The following is a 16,124-nucleotide window of genomic DNA, read 5'->3' as shown; positions in this document are numbered from 1 at the left end:
TTTTTCAAAAGTATCAATTCTTTTGTCAGATTAAACAAAAATAATAATAATAATAATTTTTATCCGACATCATTATTATGCTTGTTGGTCTATATTTAAAATTCCCCAAATATCAAATGTAAGGAGGTTTGTGGTTATAACAGGAGCGAAATATTGAAGCAGTAGTACTCTCTACTGTTTAGCTTCTTTATGGCTCATTTGCCTGAAGTCTAGCTTTTATGAAAAAAAAAATAAGTTTTTGCTTTTGTAAGCAGTAAGAACGCTGTCAAACTTCACCAGTAGTCTCAGTTTGGCTGCTCCGCTCCACTTGGAGATGTTTGGAGTTTTTCTCCACTTCCTGTCTTCTCTTTATCCAACTCATACCTGCAGAACATACAACACGTGTAACGCTCCACAACACGCCAAGCTCCCCTTTTTCCTGCTTTGTTTCTCAAAGTAAGTCCTTAGAAGACAGATGGACACATTCGATGGAATGCTGGAACAAAGGAAGGAGTGTGTGCGTGTGTGTGTGCGTGCGTGCGTGTGGCTGTGAAGTAAAAGGTTAGAAGCTGTTGTTCTCCAGGGCCAAAGGCCTGCTTGTTGCACCGGTGGATGCCTGATACAAATTGCTGGGGCTTTAAAGCTGTAATTATGGTAATAGGCCCAATTGCAGTGTAGTGAAGCTCTAAAGTGCTTCCATGTGTGCGTTAAACCCAAGAGACCCTGGCTTAGCAGGGAGCGCTGCAGCCTCCCTCCCCCTCTCCCGCCCTCCTTAAGCCTCCAACAGTAAACTGCAAAATACCCACGCTGCACCAGGAGTCAAGTCAGGGCTGCAGACTAATGGCCGGCATGACCTGAAGCGTTTTCAGATTTACTGCTTATGCAAAACGAAGGGGAGGATATGCAAATGCACCGAAGCCACCGCACACGGCCTCCTGCAGGCACCAAGTCCTAATTGTACCTTCTTTTTCTTTTTTTTTTTTTACAGCTTCTTTTCTTATTAAGGTTTTAGATTTTTACTCATTCAGCTTTTTTCTAATTTAAAGGCTGGAACTTTTCAGAGCAGAGCAGGTAAAAGTCAAGTGAGTTGATAACCAAATCTATGGTTTGGTTATCAACTCAATGGTTTGGTTGTCTGATATTTTCTGCATCAACTAACTAAATTTAAAAAGTCATGTCAACACAACAGCAGCCATTACTGAAATGTCGGGAGCCTGGTGTACTTCCCTGGAATGTTCTGAAAACCAAAAACATTTATTTTTTTCCCTGTTTTGTACCTCGTACTGAGCCAGGTGGTTAATCCTTTTTGGGTTGTGAGACTGTTAGAAAAAAAAACAAACTAACCTTTTGCAAGTTAGTTGTTGTGATTCTGCCATGTTTCTCTTTATAATCTTTGGTTTGGCCTAACACGGCAGCTAAATTATCAAAAAGGATATTGATGGAAGGTTAAGTGGAAGAAAAAACATGCAGGAATCAGTGTTTGTTCATCTGTTGTCCATCTCTGTTTTATTTACTCGGTGACCAATGACGCTTTTCTCGCTGACGTTCAAGGAAAGGTATTATCTTCCAGCTGTAAAGTTCCTGCGTTTGGCACTTATCACTTGCTGTAGTTATGACTTTAAGTTATTGATGAGCTCAATTCACACCTTAGTAATAAATCTAACCCCTGACCCAAAAACAGCGTTCCCCTTTGTGGGGACCAGGCTTCTGTCCTCACAACGTCGTATGTGTCAGGAAAATGGTCCCCACAAGGTAATACAAACAAGCGCGCACGCGCACACACACACACACACACACACACACTCGTCTGTGAGCTATTTTTAACCCCGACTCCTCAGGGAGAGATGATTGGCCGGCGGGATGCGTCGGAGGCTGGCTGCGCCGCTTCGAATGTTTGAGCTCTGGCTCGGCTCTGACGTCGCCCAGCGGTCCACACAGGTGGGCCCAATCCCAGACAGGAAATGGAACTCGGGTGGAGAGCTGAGACAAAACAACAGCTCGGCGTTTAAAAGTAGTTCACTCCTCGCACTCCTGCCGGGCGTTCCAGTGATCCAGATGACTAAGTGGAAACTTTTTGAGAACTCATTCCTGTGACTCACTTTAAGAAAAAAAAAAAAAAACAAGCAAAAAAGTGTTGCATATTGTTCCATAATTGGTGTTTAGTACTCCCTCTGGTTGTGACTGTAGTCCCAGAAGATGCTAAATATGGAGCAACAGTAAGGCAAGCCACGTTTAGGTGTTTTGAAAAATGGAAATGCAGTGAATGTGAAGAGTTTTTTTTTTATTTTAGCACATTATCTGATCATTTTAAGGCTAAAATGGGGTACAAAAACAGTGTCTGTTACACGGGAGGTTTTACAGTGTTGAGCTTTGGCTGCATCTTGGTCTTTTTGGAGCCAGAAGTGGTTATATTTGGAGAAAAGGCGGAGGCTACAGAGGGATACTTAAAACCCAATTTAGTTAAAAAAAAAAAAAAAAACGAAGGCAAAAACATCTGAAATATGAAAGTATTTTCAGAAGACCACCCACACACTGTGGAGAAGGAGCCAATCGAGCTAATGGCACGGCGATGATTCTAAGAAACATATTTGTCTTTTCAAAAGAAAATACGTCTTAATGAAGGTCTATTTACATGATGAAGTGGGACGGGCGAAAAATGTGAAACGAATGCCAATGTCATTAAAATAAACCGTCTGAGAACAACAAATTTTAATTTGAGCGTTTAAGATTACTGTTTTTTTTTTGTGAAGATTTTTTACTTTGCTGAAAAAAAAACCGCTTAATGACATCGGAGGGAAGGGGGCAAAATATTCACGATTTAACCCGATAAAATGGATGTTTCGGCATAATGACACGGCAGCCAAAGTGTAAATACAGACGGCCTGTGAAAATTAGTGAAAAAGCAGAAACATGAAGACTGAAGAACAATCCAGAAAGTCAAAGCAATTTTTTTGTTGTCGTTTTTTTTTTGTTACAAAACTGTAAAGCAACAGGATTGTACATTTAAATGCAAAGTCAGCAATTTATTTTAGAAGCCATACTAAGGAATTCTGGTAACTGTGGAGGAGCTGCAGAGGCCCAGCGCTCAGGTGGGAGAGTCTGTTGGCAACTATTAGTTGCAGTGGCAACTACACTGATGAAACACAAAAACCTTTTTTTGTGTTTTGTGTTGTCTGGTTTTTAGAGCAAACGTCTTAGTATACTTAAAAAACAAGACAAAACCAACTTAGAAGTAGCTTTTCAGTAAGAGGTTTGTTTAAATTGATAATTAATGATGATTAAAAAGAAAAACCTCTTGATAGACATTTGTCAAGCTGTGAGTGGAAAAAAATCTACCACTGGAAGTAGTAGTCTACTTTTAGTTTGTTAATATTAAGGAAGCTCCTATATTTAGCCAAAAAAGTAACTTGTAAGTTTCTGATAAGATTTTGTGTTTTATGATCAGTTATGTTTCTCTGGGGTAAAAAAAGAAAGAGTTGACGTCATTGTAAAATAGTTTACATTGCACATTTTATTCCTGGTTCAGCTTAAATAAAAAAAGTAATTGCTAAGGTCAAATCTCGCCGTATTTCTGCCTTTGAGAACTTCCTTATGAGTTGATGAAAACCGAAGTCTGTTATTGCAGCGATTCAGAGGTGATTTTGCAAAATGAAAACAGACCGAAACATAAGGACCAACACTCCCACGCAGATGATAAATGCAGACAGACTTTTTGTTTTTTATGTGCGGCTGTAAGTTTTTGTTCTTTTTTTTTTTTTTTCGCCCGTCCCCCCCTCAAACCCCCTTACTCTTGCGCCTGCGAGCCGAGCTCAACGCACAAGGCAGCCGTCATCCGTAACATCTGGCCCGGGCCGGGGCCAGACCATGTGAGCGCGGGGGCGTTTTGGCAAACTGAAGGTGTCAGTAGGCAAATGCTCGGCAAGGGAAAGACGGAGAGAAGAGGAGGGAGAGCAAAAAGAAAAAAAAAGGAAGAGACAATACGAGCATGTGTCGAAGAGGTGGATGACGCAGCAAAAACGAGAAGCGGAGGAGAAATCCTGAACAAGTGAGCCAGCTTGGGGAAGGGTTGGGGGTGAGGAAGGGCGTCGGATGGATGGACAGCACACCAACATGTGTGGATGTCATCTGGCCGTCGGTCAAGCACAGAGAAAGTGAGAGAAAAGGAGGAAAAAAGATAAAAACCAGAGGGATGAGAGCTCCAACGAGGAACAAAGGTGGGGGGGCTTGAAGCCTAATTCCAAAAACAGCTGTGTGTGTCAGGAGGAGAGTGGGAGGCTCGGTTCTTGGGATATGGGCGCTCTCTCATGGCCCGTAACATCCTCTGACCTCCATAACGTCAACAGCGACTCGTTGGGCCCCCAAGTCAGACCTTAAAAAAAAAAAAAGACGAAAAAAATAAAACCCCTGAAGCTTTATGCCTGACTGTTTCCCAGCACCTGAACACCAGAAAGCCATAAATTAGTCCGGTTCTGCCAAGTGTTGAAGCTAAACATGAGATGCTAAAACTGTCTGCTAGAACCTGGAACTTATTTTGTGGGACTGCTTTTGCATATAATATGTTTAATTTGGCACGCACTGTTTGCTCACCTTTAACAACTGTATTGTCGTTCATTAAGTTTGTATCAGGATTATAAGCTGATTTCTATGAAAGCATAAGCATGTCGTCTGACTCAAACTTGTTAAATGCCCCCCAAAAATGTTGCACACTAATATTTAATTGGACACCGTTAACTTTGACATGACACATGTTTTCTGTGGTATTGTTTCGATAAGCTTCTGATGTCACTCACACAGTGTGACGTCGCCTCCGCTCCTAATAAAGATAACAAGCGACCGCTCTCGGAGAGCTTGAAATCTCATTTTGGGCTTCGCTCATCCAGTTCTTGTTTTAAAGAGAAATCGGAATCGACTAAAATCCGTGTCGCCAGGTCGATTCTGATCGCCGCATCTCTTAAAAACATTTTGTTTGCGCCGAACAGATTCGAAAAGTAAAACGTCGCAGCAGATAAACAAATGAGGAAAAAGAGAACAAATGTTAGAGCACTTGGAAATTCATGCAAAATCTTCAAATCCACCACACTCTTTTGGTGCTATCAATTTTTGCAATGTTTATTGCAGATTTTTCTCAAAAATTGTCAAAAACTTTCTTACTTGTCCTAAGCAGCTGCCTCAGTCTTAACAGCAGTGAAATTATAGTCCATAATCTGTATAGCGAGTTATAAAAAGCCACATTTGCATCATAAATAAGTGCAAATATCACAAATATTTCCAAATTAGTCCCACAAACATGAAATCCTTGGACTGACTGAAAAGATGTTCAACCCTGTTTCTGTACCTCATTGATATTTTAACGGTTTTTGATCAGGTTTTATCAATGCATTCTGGCACAACCGGCCCTTTAAGAGCAGAAATGATCTTGATTTGGCCCAAAACGAAAATGACTTTGACACCCCTGTGTTAGAGGTTCTTCTAGGAATAAAGCGCAAGAGCTACAGCTGTGTCCATTTCTTGACATTTCTCCAGAGAAGGTGACGTCCTGTGATTTCCGTGTGTTCCCGCAGGCTGTTTGCAGGCAGCGTCCCGAGGATGGCCTTCATCAGCGTGGGAGGCTTCATCTTCCTGGGAGCGTACGAAAAGGTCCGCCGCACTTTGCTATAGCGGGGCTTCGTGGCACCAACCCCCCCTCCCCCCTACAGCAGACCCTCGGTGTCGCCTTGCAGCCTGGGGAACGCTGCCAGCTCGCTGCCCTGAGGATTCGGAGCCGACTACATTACCCAGGATGCTGCATTCCTGATGGATAACGTGGAAAAGACTCTAGTAACATTTATGACCCTGTCCTGTAATGTTGGAATGGATTTTGGAATTAAAGACTCTCTTTTATACTTCTTGTGATTTTCCCGTCACCCTCTAGACTCCGGTCCTACAACGTTTAACGTCCGTTTGTTTAATGTTTTAATCCATATCTTCTTCTCTCTGTTAAGTTCAGCCACCTGCGTAAAAGACCCACCCGGGAGACGCAGCGATATGTCACCGTTGTTACATTCCAACTAGAGCAAAGCTGACCTCATCCCACCTACGGGAGCCGTATATTTCCCCCTGAGACGCCGCCAACAATAGAGCACTTTGTTGAATTAACAAGACTGTGGGGTTGATCTGCAGGCTCGGCTGCTCCACACGAGATTCTCCATTACAGCTCCAGGTCTTACCTGTCGAGACTTTATTGTGTCTCTTTCCTTAGCTATGTGGAAAACATGGTCGGAACTTTCGATGGTGGGAAAAGCAGGATGTCCTCTGAACGTCTGTTTTAAACATATTGGGTGAATTAGCATCCAGCGTCAAATTTTAGCAAGAAATCAACTGTAGCTTGACTAGATCATGAGTTCAACCCACAATGCATCAGTTCGTACCTGCTGTTGTGCATGGTGCACGGTAAGCTGCGTTAGTAAATGAATATTTGCTTAGCGAATTAGGAGACCGAAACTGTCTCTGGGATCTTTCTACATCCTTGTAAATCCGGCCCTGCCGCTGTTGTCTAATTTCTGCAGATCAGATCGCGATGTTTTGCTTTTTAAAGTCCTTTAGCCTACTTCATGCTGGCCTATTTAAGTTTTTTTTTTTTTTGATTTGTTAATCAAAAAGATTGACCAGTCACAGACAGATGGGTCTGTCTATGTTTTTGTCCTCAGTCAAATTATCTTTGCTAATATTAGTTTGACAATGTGAAACCGTTAAAGGGGGGGAGGGGATACTTTCCCACAATGCCATATTGCTGCATTGATATGGCATTTTAGATTCCTACTAATATGCTGCTGCAGTGAGAAATGCATCTGTGTTCTTAAGATGGTCACAAAAAGAAATTCCTGAATATTTTCCTACTTGCGGCCTGGGCCAGGCATGTGGCTTTGATTCGGTTTGCAAAGGTTTCTGAGACATCAGCTGCTGGGATCCGAAACTTGCATGCACATTTAATTTCTGCGTTTGATCTCTTATTACAGCAGAGCGTCTGTTTTCTACCTCGCTCCCCGCAAAAGTAGGTTGTTGTGACAAACGGTGGAGGGCGAGACGTGCGGAAGGTTTAAAATGAAGAACAAAGGGGGAGACTTTCCAGGTTTTGTGTGTAAACAGTTGAAACCAGAGACATTCTTTTTTGCCCCCGCCTCACTACGAAGTTAAATAAGATCAAATTTATCTTGTTTTATGTCAGAATAAGAAAAATGGTTTTATGTTGATCATACAGTAAATGGAAATCATTTTGGTCATTCTAACTGATCTAAAACTGATTTCGTCAATCATCCATCTGGAATGCACATCCTGACTCTGAAGTCAGCCTCCCGTCAAAAGCAGATACTTACAACAGGCCGCGGCTGGAAGGGGGTACAAAAAAAAATCCTGCTGTCTTTGGAGCTGCGAGGAGCCAAGAGATTCCTGCTTAAGATTTAGATTTAAGATTTAGATTCCTGCTTGTTCAGCTTTGTTTCATGTCGCAGCGAACGCTTCATTTGAACTGATGGTTTCTCCATAAGCACCGCGATAGGAGGGAGGAGATAAGGACGCTAAATGCTAACTCAGCTGGAAACATCTGCTCCGTGGGTTTTTAAACAGGTGAGGGGGGAAAAAAAACAGGCACGACACCGGTCATCATAGCAAAATGTGATTTTATTAGACACTTCAATGCCATGTTAGACACTTCACTGTTTTTTTATTATTGTTTTTAACTTTGACATTGGTACAGACGCTTTGCTTCAATAAATTAGTCTCAGAACATGAACTGCACCTCGCTTTCTCTCTGTCTATCGTCCCTTTAGGGCCGGGGGAGGGGGGGGGGATCTCTGAGTGGTCTCGGAGGTAAACTCACCTCTGGTAGGTGTAACAGGAGGACGATGTCCTCCGCCTTACCTCTGGTTCTGAAACCCAATGAAACTGCTCCGACTGAACGTGGCCCGGTGTGTTCAGGGACCGTGGGAGAAGGTGGAGGGTGCCTGAACGCATCAGTCCTAGTTTGGTTGGAGCGCATTTTCACGGGCTTCCCAGCGGTTCACAGCGTTACCCCTCAAGACCTGACGCAAATCTGAGCTGCAGTGGTGGAAGTGGGTGGAGTACTGGCCTCTTTGCTCCAACAGCGGGTGTTGTGGAAGATTACAGCAGTAACGTCATAAAACGAAGCCAAATTCGTGACCAAAGCACGACCGTAGCTTTCATTGTGAATGTGCCTTATGGGCTCGACGTACAGGGGGGTGGGCGGGCTGAACCCAACACACGGGACGCGGCAGAGTCGACAGCGACAAAAACTAAAAAAAAAAAAAAAAATGGGGGGGAAAAAATGAACATTTTTGTGGCTGTCTGTGTCTACAAGCTCGAAATTTAAGCGACTGTCGCTTCACTACGCATAGGAAATAAAGGGAAAGACGCCGCCTCCCGTGTGTCGAGTAGAGATGCACCGATACTTCAGCTGGGGACTAGAATCGGCCGATTTTCATATTGGCTGATATCTCAAAATTGCCTTTGTTTTCCCGATTAACACCAGGCTTCTCTGGCAATACTCCTTGGTGTGGAAGTTGTTGCTGACAGAAGAGCAAGTTTTTTGTTGTTTGTTGTTTTTTAAATAAAAGTGTAAAAACAAGGTGTCTGCTCAATCTTGAAATGTCTTAAATTCATTGTATCTAAAATTAAGGACTTAAGATTTCTTAAATTAGTTTTAAAAAAGTAAGTTGGGTTTTAATGCATTAATCACAGGTACTTACAATTTGGTGTTGGGAGGACTATTTAATTTTGTATATTCTATGTCGTCTTTTTCTCACTTAACTTTTCTGTCCTATCCAGTTGATCGGTCAAAACTACCAATGGCTCACTGCTAACATACCCTTGCTAGCTAGCTTGTTTTTCTATTTTGCACATATCACAGGTTAGAGTAGATTATATCACCACTCTGTTGGATGAAGTTGGTACGTTTCTGTGGATAGATAGGCCTTAACTTCTATTCATGATGGTCTTAAAAACTCTTACATTTGAGTTGGTGAAACATGCAGAAACCCTGAAGAGGGTGCCAGAATTTGTTTGACAGTGGCCTCTGATCGTGCATCTCCATTTATATTCGGGGTCATATTTGGCTTTTGCGGCTTCCGGATGATGGCAAAGGTTCATTACATTTGTCACAATGTCACTAAGTTCAACCATCCTAAGAGACACATTAATCCTAGGAGGTTCAGAGCAGCTTTGTGGTCATCTGTAGCATAACAATATCAAACGGGTGGAAAAACATTGACGCCACATGTTCTGGTGACTCTGAAAAACGTGCTCCACCCGGAGCAGGTTCCACGTACTCCTGTTGACAGACGACCTGTTTATGAAGAGTTTAAAAAGTGCTTGAGCCGACTGACTGCCCCACAAACGTACCGAAACGGTTTCACATCAAAGCTCTTCCTTCATACCGCAACAACGTACATGAGTTGTGTTTCTGTAAGGCCATAGCTGGTGGCACTTTCCTCTCCAAAAAACTAAAGACGTACCGTCAAGTGCAACCAAGTGTTTTGTTTGCAATAAAGGGTGTACCTGTATTTTTCTAAAAATAAAAAATAATAAAACAATTTAAATAAAAAATAAAAATCACAGGTTGAATCTTTGATCATGCAATAAGGCACTGCAGCTGGATGTTGGTAGAAGCTGAAAAAGCTTGTTTTCTTTTTTCCCCCCCAACAATAAAAATATCACTTCTTTCTTTGCCATGCACATATATTCAAACACTCTTTTGAAAAAGTTATATAATATATAAGAAAACTCTTATGTACAGTCAAAAGTCCCACTGTATATTTCTCTTTTTCCCCCCCTACTGCACATAATTACACTGTACAAGATTCCCTATGTTTGCATGCTTCAAATGCAAGTCACATTTTCTTTTTTTTTTTTTTTGTTTTTTTTTTTGGCGCTAGAGTTCTTTCTTTAAACCGGTCACCTCCCAAATGAAGGTTTTAAACTATGTACAGCCGATACGCTCGGGCGGGACGCCACCCGCACAAGCTCCATCTTCAAACTCCGGACTCTCTCCCTATTGGTCCTCCCCGGAATCGCCGTGTCGGTCCTCGGATCCGGGAGGCTCGGGATCGTTCCCCTCGATGTGAGGTAGCAGTTTATTTCCCAGTGCAAAGAAAGATTTTTTTTTTTTTTCCTTTTTTATTTAAAAAGTCCACATTTTGGGGCTTAATTCAGTGTCTGCTAGTCGCTGGCTCTCCTCAGGGGGGCGCTCTCATTCTGAGAGGCTCTGAGGGCGTGTCCGTTAGGCAGCAGAGTCTGCCTGAGCTCAGGCTCGCAGTCGGTGTCTGTGCGCGGGCGGCTCGTCCCGCCGGGCAGCTTCACCGGCTCGTGGAAGGAGTCGTCCTGCGACGGCGGGCCCGCCAACGTGTGTCCCACTCTGCCCGCTGCGAGACAAAGACACACAGGAGGGAAAACGTCACGTCAATGACATCGACAGAGGTACCACGAAGTAGAAAAAAAATGATTTGTAATTTTGTTTAGCCTATTAACTTAACATTTCGAAGAGACACTAAATAACTCGAGCATCTGCAAACGCCACAGTTGCAATTTTTAATTGGATTTAGGATGACAGGACTTTGACTAGGCCACTCTAACACATAAATATGGTTTAATCTAAAGCTCCAAAGCCATTAGTGGCTTTCTAGACTTTCTACAATGGCTAAACTTGATAAATATGTTTTTGAATACTAAATACTGTAAAAAATAGTTTTACAGTTCTTTATGGAGTAACTGAATTAGGTTTTCACAGCAGAGTGATGCTGCTGTCTTTCTAGTCATCAGGTTGGAAACTATACACCATAGACGGAAGTAAATCCATCTTTTTTTTGCTTTAAACAAAAAGTTGAGTCTTTTCTTCATTTTACAATACAAAGTAAAAGGGCGGTTCTTTAAAAATGACAGCGAATTTCCTGCAGTGGATTGTATGTCGTCTCTTCCACATACTTATCAAGGGTTGTGGCAGGGCTTGTGCATAAACCAATCATTCAGCTTCAGGAAACTAAGGGAGTGGAATGTGAGCACAGAGCTGCGCTGACATGCGGAGGTGAGAATCGGCAGTCGAAAAGCCAATTCCAATCACATGACTCCTCGGATAAATCCCAGCGCAGGCCTGCACACGCAGCCGCAGGAGTCTGGCGGCGTGGAGAGGTTTTTATTTCAGAGTTTTTTGGGGTTTTTTTTCTCTCTCTCTCTCACATGTCCTGAGGGACTCTGGTCATGCAATAATAACTCACAACCAGATGCAAATTGACAAGGACTCCTGAGTTTCTCTTCAGTTCTCTGTGAGCTCACCTGATGTAAGCGATATTCCTGTGAGAGAGTAAAGCTTCAGGAATTCAGCTAAATTTATGGCTTACTGTTGGCATTTTTTTTTCCTCCAAGCAATGAGAAGAAGAAGAAAAAAAAAAACATTCCAGATCTGCACACGAACCTTTTCGCTCGTCGAGACTCCTCTCTATCGTGTCGTGATTTTTGGGCACAGCAGATTCTTGCGTGTCCTTTCGGTTTCCGCGGGGAGTGCCGTTGCAGAGCGGAGCGGATGCGTGCGACCCCGTGTCCCTCGGTTCCCCCAGGTTACACTGAGAGTAGCGCGGGGGCCCCAGCTGCTGCTGCTGCTGCCGGTACTCGGCGCCCCGAGCGAGGCCGTATCCGTGGGTCAGGTAGTCGGCGTCATTGGAGTAGCTGTTGCCGGTCTCCATGCAGTCTGTGCACACCACCGCTCCGTCGAAACCTGCAGCCGAGGAGGAGGGAGATAAATCATTTGAGGGCAGTAAATTGTGCTAAGAGTGTCCGTTGGGAGTTATTTACGACTCTGAGCAGGCTTTCAGAGAGACCGGAGGCTACTGGCAGAACAAATATTTGGAGAAGCGAGGCAGCGGTGGGCGGACTGATGGGTACCTGAGGCGTCCACGACGTGCCCGTTGGGCTGCGGTCCGCCTCCGGCTTCCACGCGGATGCACATGTCCTGGCGCTCGGACAGCGTGCCCTGAGACGACAGGTAGCTGGGGACGTCCGGAGGGACGATCGTCTCGTCTGGAGCGAGGAAACGGAGACGTCAGAAGCTGGAATCGATCAGGATCCTCTCTCTGGTTCTCGGTCCTGAACTCACCCGTGTTGGTCACGCTGCACTCCTCGCTCTTCTTCCTCGTCTGATAGATGATGCAGACCCACACCAGCGACGTGACCACGATGCTCGTCACCACGGCGATGACGATGATGCCGATGATGGCGTGTGCGCCCGCCTGCTGCGCGCACACGCTCCTGTGCTGCGTCACCGCCAGCTGGCTGTGGGCGCGCTCCGTGCCCAGCGTGTTGGACATGAGGCAGGTGTAGCGTCCAGCGTCCTCCGGCGAGGCGGCGCCGATGACCAGCAGCTGGTTGCCCGGGGTGAAGTAGTGCCGGTCGGAGGGTCGCAGCGGCTGGTCGTCGCGCAGCCAGGTGATGCGCGGGGGAGGACTGCCGAGGGCCTTGCACTGCAGCGCCACCGTGTCGCCCACCGCCACGCTGCGGTCCTCCATTTCCTGGGCCAAGTGGGGAGTCTCTGGAGAACGAGGAAGGAGGAAAGGAGTTGGAATCTGATGCACTTTTTTTTTTTTTCTCTCCAGTTACCAAATTATATCCGACTCAGCACAGCAGGATTCATTTTAAGATTTTAAGTTTCCTTGGCGGAGGGTGCCACTGTCACAGACGACAAGATATTAGTTTGAAAGCAACCCAGGAAGCGTCAATATTTAGTCACTCAGCAACAAGAACATTGACTTAAACTCCAATTTGTGGCCCTTTGGACATTTCACTGTGGCTCTCGTTGACTTAACTAAAAATCGTGAAGAATAAATAAATGACTGTAAACACCTACAATTCCTCACATCTATTTTTCCTGTCATTAGGTTGGAGTCTGCACCAGCATCAACCACAGATACTTTATTTTCTGATATTTTGTTGTGGAACTGAGACATTCATAGGTGTATGAACAACACTTTTTGTTGTTATATTCTAACATATTTCAATTTCTTATTTACTTGTGTGTGATTTTCTTTTTAAAACAAATGTGGCAAAACATTTTGAAAAATTATCCCACATTTTTCTCTCATACTTTCCACTATGTAACTTAATAATCTGCAGTAAACTGAATAATTGGCACCCCAACTTAATCATCGGCACACCACATCTGGTTTTTCTATATTTATATCAGCATTGTGCAAATTAAAATGTATATATATATATATATATATATATATATATATATATATATATATATTATTTTTTTTTTTGCAAGATTTTGTTTACTTTACAGCTCTAAAGTTGAGTTTTCTCAAAAGGTCATGTAGCGTTTTGCAGCTCTAAAAAGGTTTTCCGTAGCTTCGCTGGGGGTAAAATGGCTCTTTGGGTTGTAAAGCTTTCAGACTCCTGCTCCAGAATGACCCCATGTCTGCTTAAATACCTGGTCAACGCCAAGAGCTCAGCTGATTTAAACAAACGCCACCATTTCCAGTAAAACACTGGCCAGGACTGTGCACCGTTAAAAGTCAGGTTAACATTCTAAGTTTTCTGCTCCATATCGTTACAGTAGAATAGTGGCAGGATCCCAGAGAAAAGCCCTGTCTCATTCAACAACGGTCCTCCTCCATCTCATCGACTGTGGCATCAGTTAACGTTTTATCACAACACACTAACAAGATTTCCTCTGCGGGAGAATCCTCTGCAGAACAATGCAGCCAGTGTGTCTCTGAGTGACTTTTGCATTCTGGAGAATGAACTGCATTGAATTCGGTGCAAGAGAGAGAGAGAGAGAGAGACAGTGTGTGTGCGCGCGCGTGTGTGTGTGTGTGAGGGTCAGCCTCTCAGACTCGACACTTCCCCTCACGGTGGGACACACAGATTAAGAGATCTCACTTAACCCACTTCAGCCTCCCCCATTTTTCTTCTATCTATACTTTCTCCATCTCCATCAATCCCCCCTCCTCTCTTTTCTTTTTTTCCCCCTCTAGTCCTCCCCTGCCCATACTTCCCTGTTCCAGTTCTCCTTTGCCTCACGCTCCTCTCCTCCCCCCATCTCTCTTTTCCAGACAGGGGCCCCTCGACTGCAGCCACCATCCCCCTGCACCAACCCAAACATCACAGATTCGGCACACAGGCTCTGTTGATTCAGTGTTTTGCGTTGCCGGGTAGATTAGCAGAGAAGGTGCTAACCTACATCTAAAAGTTTGAGAATAATAATGTTTTTTTTTTCCTTTTTTTTTTTTGCTTCAGGGGGCAGATGCATTGCTCAACTAAACACAAAGATGTTGTGTGTGTGCTGCGCTGCTCACAGGAGTGAAGTCTGTTTTGTTTGCTGAGTAAAACAACCAATAAACTGGGAGCAGTGAGGCCTGCAGTGAGGTAGTCCCTCCTACTGAGAGGAGAGAAGGGGGTGGGAATGCCTAACAAACGCCCCTCTGTGAGAACCCCCCCCCTTCCACCCCTCCACCGTCCACACTCTGACCCCTATCCGCGACCTCTGCCCCCTGACCCACAGCTCGGCCGCAGCTGCCGAGAAAAGAAAAATAAAAAAGCTGCTCCTCATTCTGACCAATTCCCAACCGAGCGCCCCGGTTATTTCCACACGTCGCCGTGGGAACCTCTTACCCAGGACGGTGAGGGTGGCGTTGGCCGACACGGTGCCCGCCGTGTTCTTGGCCGTGCAGCTGTACACGCCCATGTCCTCGGGTTTCACGTCCGTGATGAAGAACACGTCGTCGTCGGGCATGACGTGCATCCGGCGCTCCCGGGCGGCGGGGAAGTCCGTGCCGCCGTCTTTCTGCCAGGCGATCTGGGGCGCCGGGTGGCCCTCGGCGGCGCACTCCAGCCTGGCGGTGTGGCCCGTGCGGATGGTGCTGTCCCGGGGAGTCTTCAGGAAAGAAGGCAGGACTGTGGAGACAAGGCGTAATCAATGCCGTTTTGTAGGTTTTTGTTCCGAGGTCTACTCTGAGCAAGAACTTTTACTTCAGAATTTAATGGCAGATGTTAAAGATTATCGAGCGATTCGCTTCTTTTTCCAGATGTTCTTGGACTTTGTACCCAAAATCTTTCAGCGAAATTCTACAGGAAACTGTTTTTCTCCAAGATATTTGTACTAGAAATGCGCCGAACACTGATTTATGCTGTATTAGTGTAATAAGAACAGCATTCAAAATATTTCTGTCTAGCCTTCCTCCGGGGAGCTGTCATTAATTATTCATGTAAGAAGCAGAGGCGACATGAGACCAGTCATTGTAAAAGAGGATTATTTTACAACCAAGTGATGACGGAGATAACATTTTAAAGTGTCTTTAATACTAAACCACAAATACTAAAAGAGCATGATTAGCCCAGCTAGCGTAGCAACCTTCTACCTTGTAGAGACTGTGGCTCATTTTATTGAGTTAATTCTGCATTTAAAACACGTTAAAAGTTGGAAAGAATAACTTTTATTATTAACTCTTATCTGCTAAAAGTCTTGCTCTCACTTGCTTTTTGCCAGCCTAAGTGAACTGTGGAGGCATTTGGAAATGTAATCTAGTAATACTCCTTTGTTTTGCTTCTGCTGACTTTATCTTAAACTCCTCACTTATACTGACGTACTTTTAGGGTTTCTTCACACCTGATTAAAAAAGGCAACACTTGGAGCATTTTCAGCTAGTGCGGTTCGCTTTCTCACTGCAACGAAAGACCTATTCACCTCCCTGCCTGTGGTGGCGCTGCACCAACAACTACTTGAGAAAACAACAGCAACGCCTCTGAAAAAGACGTGGGCGCAACTTCTTTCTTTACAAAACGTAAACAAAGATGGAGTAGCGACAGATTTTAGCGGTTGGAGAAGATCATGAGCCATTTCTCCCGATAGTGTTTCAGACTCACAAAATTGTTTTGGTTGTCTTTAACCAGACAGAAAAATAAACAAGCTACGTGTTCAGCGCATTTCTGGTTTGTACACAAAGACAACTAGTAAAAATAAATACTAGTGCAGCAATTCTGTAAATCTCCATTTTCAGAAAGATGGTCAGAAACCTTCTATTGAAATACAGCCAAATTCACTGATTAGCAAGTTCATGCTAGAGTAGATGGTGGCCAAGGAAGAGACAATTAATTTGAGCGAAAGC

General features: G+C 44.2%; 2 protein-coding genes across 5 annotated transcripts in view; one reads left to right on the top strand and one right to left on the bottom strand.

Annotated features, from left to right (window-relative positions):
- The window catches only part of slc25a26 (solute carrier family 25 member 26), a 60,053-nt gene extending 54,192 nt beyond the window's left edge, over nucleotides 1-5,861 (top strand). For all 4 annotated transcript variants that reach the window (XM_088005429.1, XM_088005426.1, XM_088005427.1 and 1 more), the window contains one exon: nucleotides 5,541-5,861. In XM_088005429.1, the coding sequence (XP_087861555.1) occupies nucleotides 5,541-5,637 (97 nt within the window). In that variant the 3' untranslated portion in view covers nucleotides 5,638-5,861. The remainder of the gene's footprint in view (nucleotides 1-5,540) is intronic.
- A 1,756-nt stretch (nucleotides 5,862-7,617) lies between these two features.
- lrig1 (leucine-rich repeats and immunoglobulin-like domains 1) overlaps nucleotides 7,618-16,124 on the bottom strand; it is a 45,408-nt gene continuing 36,901 nt past the window's right edge. Inside the window, exons 14-18 of the mRNA XM_015012669.2 lie at nucleotides 14,632-14,913; nucleotides 12,116-12,547; nucleotides 11,905-12,039; nucleotides 11,438-11,737; nucleotides 7,618-10,391 (exon numbers count right to left, since the gene is read on the bottom strand). Of these exons, the coding sequence (XP_014868155.2) occupies nucleotides 10,189-10,391; nucleotides 11,438-11,737; nucleotides 11,905-12,039; nucleotides 12,116-12,547; nucleotides 14,632-14,913 (1,352 nt within the window). The 3' untranslated portion in view covers nucleotides 7,618-10,188. The remainder of the gene's footprint in view (nucleotides 10,392-11,437; nucleotides 11,738-11,904; nucleotides 12,040-12,115; nucleotides 12,548-14,631; nucleotides 14,914-16,124) is intronic.

Source organism: Poecilia mexicana, unplaced genomic scaffold, assembly GCF_051168715.1.
Source record: "Poecilia mexicana isolate PSO_F unplaced genomic scaffold, ASM5116871v1 scaffold_5, whole genome shotgun sequence".
NCBI lineage: Eukaryota > Metazoa > Chordata > Actinopteri > Cyprinodontiformes > Poeciliidae > Poecilia > Poecilia mexicana.
The sequence above is the reverse complement of the archived record's forward strand: the minus strand, read 5'-3'. Positions and strand labels throughout refer to the sequence as shown.